Raw genomic sequence first — 7,983 nt, forward strand, 5'->3', positions numbered from 1 at the left:
ATAATATGAGGTTTTCTAATTAGGTCTAGGCCTATATGATGATTCTTGAAAATGATCAATTGAAAAGTTGATGTTCAAAAAGTTTTATATATAGGCCTATGTATTTATTCAAAATCAAATTTAAAACATGATAATATAGTAGAAACAAGTACTGAGGCAACAGTTGTCTCAGCTCAATTGATCATCAAGCCCTCCCTCCTACCCCCCCCCCCCCCCATCTTATAAATTGGACTCATCGTGGCCCCTAAATACAGATGTGTTTACTGGAAAAGTTTTCAGTGTCGACATCGATGATAAAACAGGAGAAATATACGTGTCCCAGGTAAATAATTTTCATCAAAAGATAGGTAGGCGTCGTAGTAGTCCTATCCTATCCCTAACCATACTTTACAGAGCACTTCTCACTCAGCTCCACAACTAGGCCAGGTGCTGGGTGGGATGGTGCGATATGAATCCACTTTTCGTATAGGGGTGCGTTCGGGCTAGAACGGGAAAAATCTACATATATAAAGTATAAGGTTGTTACCGGTGTTGTATCCGCTGGTGGTCTATGGTTCGTGCAGAACTCGGCTTTCAAAAAAAACCCATTAAACATCGGACTTAAAACATAAGGTATTATGCAAATGATGAGTTTCTATCAAGTTGCCCTGGACCCTTGCGTCATCCCACGCTGTAATTAAGAAACAGATGGTTGTTGTCTCAAAATCAAGTAATTAAATGACGAAGAAGCTAAAATAAGCTTCATAAAGCATATATTCCAAGCTCCCAATAAATCTCAGATGTGCATTTTGGGCATATAAACCATGAATAAGCTTTCATTCGTTTGACAATGGTAGTTTAAAAATAGAAAATTACTACCATTGTTAAACGAATAAGCTGTGGTGCCATGATCATGCATGCATGTGGCCCGCATGAGGTGGACGTATGTGTATTATGGTAACAATCTGGATTCTAGGCTAGCTCTTCGTTGAAGTAATATATTTTATCAAGCATTTCAGTTTTGTTTTTGGAAATAAACTGTAAAAGAAAGAAGAACCATGAAAATTTAAACATACTTTACTTCTGGCGCATGTTGAAAGAATTAATTAGCAATAAAAAAGGAATTACAAATAAAATTATTATTATTAATTTATCTTTTCTGTCATTTCTTATTTTATAAATATTATACTCTCCTTCTAATTAACCTTACAGTTCTGATGAATTAATTTAGGCCTTCTTTCACTCTCAATACTACTTAGCTTAAGTTAATTGGAGGCACAGACTTAAAACCTTAATGGTTTATTGTGTCCTCCGCACACAACCTTTCTTTTATTATTATTATTATTATTATTATTATTATTATTATTATTATTATTATTATTATTATTACACTTACTATTATTATTATCATTATTATTGCTATAAATTTTATTATTATAAATGTTGTTATTTATTTACCTTTCTGAAGAATTTTATATTGTATTTTTTCGTTGTGTGAAATAAAATAAAATGAATGAATGAAATGAAGTAATAAAAAATGCTCCTTGCTACTTACGCATGGTTTGCTCATCCAAAACACTGCAATTTGCACTGTTGAATTATCAGCGGACATCAGCAGGCGGTCTGCTGATAACTGGATAACTGGAAATGGCCGTTTCCGGATTTATCCCGAGTTAGACTCCACAAAAAACTCACCTGAACGCACCCTTTGTCTACACTGTGCAGTATGGATTATTTCAGATGTGCACTTTAAATTAGCATTCTAATAATGATACTGTATCGTAACACTAGGTTGAATTTTTTTTGCATATTCTTTTCAACATCATGATTACAGATGAACAGATGAGCTTAATACTTTTGTTATTTATTAAGAGAGGAGTTGATTATCATCCTGTAGTAGTGTTCTCAGAGGATGGAGAGCTGAAACGAGTGTTTACTTTCGACACCTCCATTGTCAGTATGATCCATGGACTACGAGTATTCCACAATGTTTCATCCGGTCAAACAAGTGTATGGGTCACAGATGTTGGAAATGGTAATTTGAATGCGTGTATTTTTAAATGTTGACTAACCATTTAAACTTTAAAACTTGGGAATATTGGGCCAGCCATATATACACCAGACATTAGTGGTATCAAAGGCACCAGACTGACTAAGATGCTCCAAATTCTTTAAAACTAAAAAAAAAAAAAAAAAAAAACGTGAAAAAAATACTAAAATTACATTTTTAATTTAAGTACGAGAGTGCCATTTCCTGTTATCTTGAGGTTCCAAAGCCATAAAAGTTTGTACCTCAGCCCAAACTATGGTGTGGCTGAGGTAGTCTGCTCTGGACCCTCCTTATGTAGAAGTCCCTTTCTGAACCCTCTTTGCCTTAAATTCCTGGGTCCATCACTTAGACATGATGAAAACCTAAACAACGTGTTTATATGTGAAGATCATTGACTGTCCTAGACAAAGTTTAGGGACTGCAACTCAGTCTATGACCGTCCCTAAATTGTAACATTGCTAATTATTTTAGTAAAATTATAATACTGAATAAATTAAGATAACACTGCCTGTTGATTTTATTTTCAGCTACATATGGACACACAGTAAAGAAGATTTCAACAGATGGTAAACTGGAGCTTGTCCTTGGAACGGCAGGAATAGCAGGATCAAGCTTGAGCCCTGTGCAGTTCGGCAATGTTGCGGATCTTGCTTTCAGTGAAAAGGGAGAGATGTATGTGGTAGACGGAGATGGTGGGGTTAACAACAGGCTGTTGAAGTTATCTCAAGGTAAATATAAAAAATTACAGGTAATAAATTTCTTTGACTAACATCAAGCCCAACAAAATATAATAGTGTTGCCCAAACACTGCGATATTTTTTTAATTATGGTCATTGGTCGAGACTTTTTTTTTTTTTACACTATATAGGCCTAATTATTCATGATAACAATCACTCACTTCATAATTTTGGTAAAATGATAACAACAGGGCTAAATTTCATGAGTAAGGTATTATTCTCTGTACAGATTATCAAATTTACTTTTGACAAAAAAATTGAGTATGCCCATATATAGTCAAAATGTGCGTATATATAGCCACGATATGATGGACCATATTTAGGCATAACTCAAGGTAATTCATCAAAAGGACGCACATCTCGGGACATCAAAGGTTATAACTCTGGCATCGACATTCTAGGCGCATGTGCGTCCCTACACGCTGAACGTCAAAAAAACCATAGCAACCAGACCATAAACCGTCAGCGTACGTGACGATTTACCCACGCGCGTGTTAGTTGCCATGTTAGTCGCGCGTCGTGCGGTGATTACAAAGGCCTAATGATATTTTGCAGAAATATATTCTTCATTTCAACATTAATTTTACCAAAATTGTGGTGAATTGTCGTTCATGAGACTCACTTCGCAGAAAAAATTAATAAATGTTCCAATACAATTTTCCTTTTATTTTCTCCTCTGCCTTGATTTTTTTAGCAAACGATTTGCTGAATAAAAGAACAAAATTTTATTTTTATTTTTTTTTCTGTTCTCCTTTAAGGATCTTTCAAAAAATAATTTTGTGAAACAAGGTATGAAAATAATGCCCGTATTCTTAAAACAAACTTTGGTCGAGCTTCGAACTAGAACTTCATTTAGTGCTTGTTCCAACGTCAATTTTGATTTGTATTCACAAACAACATAGTCGAAATTTTAACTACGACTAAATCAAGTCCTAGTTTTAGTTCAAGTGACGACGACTGGCAAACCACGACTATCAAACTAACCACTGCAAAGGGCTAACTTTAATAGCAGACGAAATTTTAGAGATCCGGTAACACGGATGAATATTAAGCTGCCGTCTGTGTTTCAAAAACGTATTTCCTCATATTATTCAGAATAGAACATTATTCGCTTAATTAATTTTTTATAATGATAACTATATTAGTTGTTAACATATTACGATAGAGAATTTGAACAGTCACTGAAAATTTGCTTTCTTTGGAGAACTATTATAGTTGAGCCCAAACGAGGGGGGCACCATCTTTGTTGTTGTTATGGTGAAGCTACGTGACCGCAACGAGAGGGGATTTCGTGCAAATCAGGATCTATCGCATGTAGCTAGCAAAACATGTTAATTTCTCCTTTTGGAAGCTAAACTTGATGTGTCTTTTGTTTAACACACCGAAGATTTATCAAACCTGCGTATACAATTGTTTTATTCATTTAATTTTATTGTGAGTTACGAAAAACACGTTTTAAATGGGGTAAATATTTTAAGTCGGTGATTTAGTCTGACCCAAGGCTGACTAAAAAAAATCGGCCTGCGGAGGTATCATTTTAGTCGAGGTTCGCGTCATTTAGACATAGTGCAAGTCGAAGTTAATTTTAAGAATACGAAATGACATAATTTTTAAGTTTTAGCTCGAACTACGACTAAAGTTTGTTTTAAGAGTACCGGGGTGAGAATTGAAACCAATGTCCATGAATAAAAAAAATAACGAAGTATATCTCACATACGTATGTGTGACTGCTGCCAGTTAATACACATTGTGTGTGGAGAATTAAAGTAGGTCTACTTTAGAAACTACAGTATTTAAAGGCAGGCAGGTAATCTGACTATAATTACTCTCTATTGAAACTGAGTTATACTTGTTATGCCCTATATACAGTATATTATATAGAACATATTATTCAACATTAGATAATACAGGACCAAGAGGAGAACCTATTGATACTCCATCACATTGCTTATAGTACACATTATTACAAGAAAATACTGTTTTGGTGCAAGTAATTTACGTAAAGTAGTTTTCTTAATATTGGTAGTTATCAGTTTTTGATTATATATACTCTGTCAAGCACAATATTAATTACCTTAGTTAACGGAACATTTAGTAAAAAATGATTCTACATCAACAAAAAACGATAACCGGCATGATAAAGGTGAGAGGGTATCTCCTTGACGCGATGAGCAGCGTCAAACGACCACCAATCTTAAGGAAACTACTCTACGTAAATTGCTTACAGATACCTACACCAAAACAGTATTTTCTTGTAATAATGAGTACTATAAGCAATGTGATGGAGTATCAATGGGTTCTCCTGTTGGTCCTGTATTATCTAATATTATTATGACCGAACTAGAACAGACCATTATTCCTGATTTAGAACAATTAGAAATTATTAAGTTTTATACTCGGTTCATTGATATTATTCAACATGATTTGATTTTTTAGATTTCAAAGTTATGTGGCACGTTGGTGAAGCAAACAGCACCAAAGACGGCAACTTTGACGTACCTCACAGCGTGGAGTTGGATAACCACAATCGTGTGTGGGTTGCAGACCGCATGAACGGCAGGCTGCAAGCCTTTGATGCAGATACGGGCAAGTTTATTGGCAAATGGACAAGTTGTTTCTCTGTTGGGCAACCATACTCTGTCAGGTTAGTTAATTTTAAAGAGAATATATTTTGTCAGTTAAAGATAAAACATCCTTAATATGCCATCCAGCCATTGGCTGCTATCAAGCATTATTACATTACACTCTGACTGTTGTCTTTAGAACTGTGATGACCAATGTATCTTTTATTCCATGATTCATAAATTGTTCAATCTTTTTCAGAATGAGTAAGGATAAAACGCATTTCATCGTTGCACTACTTCAGCAGAGTAAAATTCTTTTAGTTGCCACTCCACCAAGTGCAGGACCAATAGGCGACTGCAAGGTCTTGGGTTCTATAGATCTACCAGAAAATACCGGACCGCATCTAGTGGGAGTTAGCAAATCAACAGGTGCTTTTTATGTGGCTGAACTTAACACACAGACTTGTCAGAAATTTGTACCCATTGGACTACATAGAATTAATATAGATTAAATATGTTTTTCTCTTGCCATATTATTGTTCCAATTAAAGAGGATATTTTATTTTTGTGATTAAAATAAAAAACAGTGATGTAGGCTGGTCTTAGCCCCGGTGTGTGTCACAATGAAGAGTTATATGGATATGTTTTGTGAAAGAGTATTATAAGGTAACTTACAGTACTAATAATTACAATAACAAAAGTACTATGAATTGAGTAACTGGCATACGAGTCAGCAGAAAAGTTGACATGAATAATGATGAGCTAAAAGTGGCAATTGGTGGTAAGTGCTCACAAGTGAAGTGTAAAATGATGTTAATTTATGATCAAATTTTTAGAATAGGAATCAACCTGTACACAGTTGCACAGGATATGTGATAGGAGGTGAGCAGAATGGTGTTAGTGCGTTGGACACACCCAAGCTGAAACACCTAAGGCTTAGGAAAGTGTGGTAGCTAAATTAAGAGCACCACTAACACCTATGCACTATCAAACAAGAACAGATTTACAAGGACATATGTGAGTACTTTTAATGATTTATAAATGTCAAATTACGTTCCTATAAAGTTCCGTATATATTTATATGTAGAATAGTAATTGTGCAAGTAATGGAATATATGTAGGCCCTACGTGGTATGTGGTATTAATACTTACCTTGAATATGATTAAAGTGGAAATGTTGGACATATATTGGTATTGTTTATGAATTTATATTATTGTAGTACTGAATTCCATTTATTCGTAGTATACGGTAAAGCCTCGAATTGAAGCCCAATGGGCATTATCTCGAGAAGAATCCCATTGAATTTAAGCCCTCTTTTTAGTTTGCAAATTTCAAGATAGCATATGATTATTTTCGAGATGGTACAGTACATGGCGGCAGTTTGGCGCAGCGGTTGAGGTTTGGGCTTTCGCTCGTGTCCTTGGACAAGGCACTTCAGCTACATTGCTTCAGTCCACCCAGTTGTATCAATGGGTACCAGCAAACAGCTGGGGACTAACCTGCAATGGACTAGTGTCCCTTCCAGGGGAGGACAACTCTCATCCGCTTCACACTACAGAAACTGGGGATAAGCTCCAGCCCTATTAGCCCCAGTGGCTCGGAAAGGATTTAGTAGTAGTAGACAGTACATACACTTATAAATTTCAAAGAAACAAAATAAATTATAACATGCTTGGTTTATACAGTAGTTTAGGTGATTTATTGCTGGTTAATACTCCATGATACACATTGATGTTACTGTGGCCCTATTTATTGTTTTAAAATACTAATTCCCAAAATTTACAGCATTCATTTTGAAAAGAAGCCCCCTCTTTTCTTTGCAAAAGTAGAAATTGAAAAGAAGCCTGTCTCGAAAAGAGACAGGCTTCAATTCGAGGTTTTACGGTAGGTGCCAATGGTGCCTTGTAGATAATAGCTCTGTGTACAAAAAACATGGTAAAATATCGGGTGCAAGATCATTGTATTTTTTGATTGATCGATAACTTTATTGATTTGCATCCATTGGTGGAAAGCTTTCCAACACAAAGCTTTTTAAAGCAAAAAAAAAAAAAAATAGTTAAAAAATAAATAAAAATAAAATTGATAAATAATAAAATTAATAATAATAATAAATAAATAAATGTAAAGCACCTAAATGAGAGATCTGTGATCCACAAGGTGCTATAAATGCAGTACAGTATTATTATCATTATTGGTTGATGATTGATTGATTTATAGACTACAGGTTATAATTATTATTAAATATTAATTTATGTAATGAGTACACAATTCAAATTAATGTTGAGGGAAGGTGGAAGAAAACATGTCAGAATACTACAACCTCAGTAACATTGGGGTTAGGCTCTAATAAAGGCGTGGCACTAGTGGGAACAAACTGTTTTTATGTGCCCTCCAGACTCCGCCTCTGCCTCCTAAGTTACGCCACTATCTAGTCAACTGTCAACTATGACTACTGAATACAACCTTAATTTATTAAGGCAGGCTGGGTTCTGTTTTCTTAGCCGCTTTCTTCTGATTCTCTTCTGGCAACATTTCAAACACTGTTTGTGCAAAAGGGTTGTGCCAACTTCAAAATTGGTCAGTAGAACTGGTGAGACCAGTGGCGTATCTACGGGGTACGGGGGCACGCCCCTCCAAAAAAGTACTCGTTCC

General features: G+C 35.2%; 1 protein-coding gene across 1 annotated transcript; it reads left to right on the top strand.

The window, feature by feature from the left end:
* Positions 1-226: 226 nt before the first annotated feature.
* Positions 227-6,516, top strand: LOC117121505 (NHL repeat-containing protein 3-like; the record flags this gene model as incomplete). Its single annotated transcript, XM_033266724.1, has 5 exons — positions 227-322; positions 1,852-2,014; positions 2,557-2,757; positions 5,203-5,410; positions 5,590-6,516. Coding segments are annotated over 5 exons (921 nt in total), but the record flags the coding sequence as incomplete, so codon positions are not given.
* Positions 6,517-7,983: the final 1,467 nt, after the last annotated feature.

The sequence above is a fragment of the Anneissia japonica genome, unplaced genomic scaffold (genome assembly GCF_011630105.1).
Source record: "Anneissia japonica isolate Jap-2015-1 unplaced genomic scaffold, ASM1163010v1 scaffold287963_len587249_cov193, whole genome shotgun sequence".
In the NCBI taxonomy this organism is placed as follows: Eukaryota; Metazoa; Echinodermata; class Crinoidea; order Comatulida; family Comatulidae; genus Anneissia; species Anneissia japonica.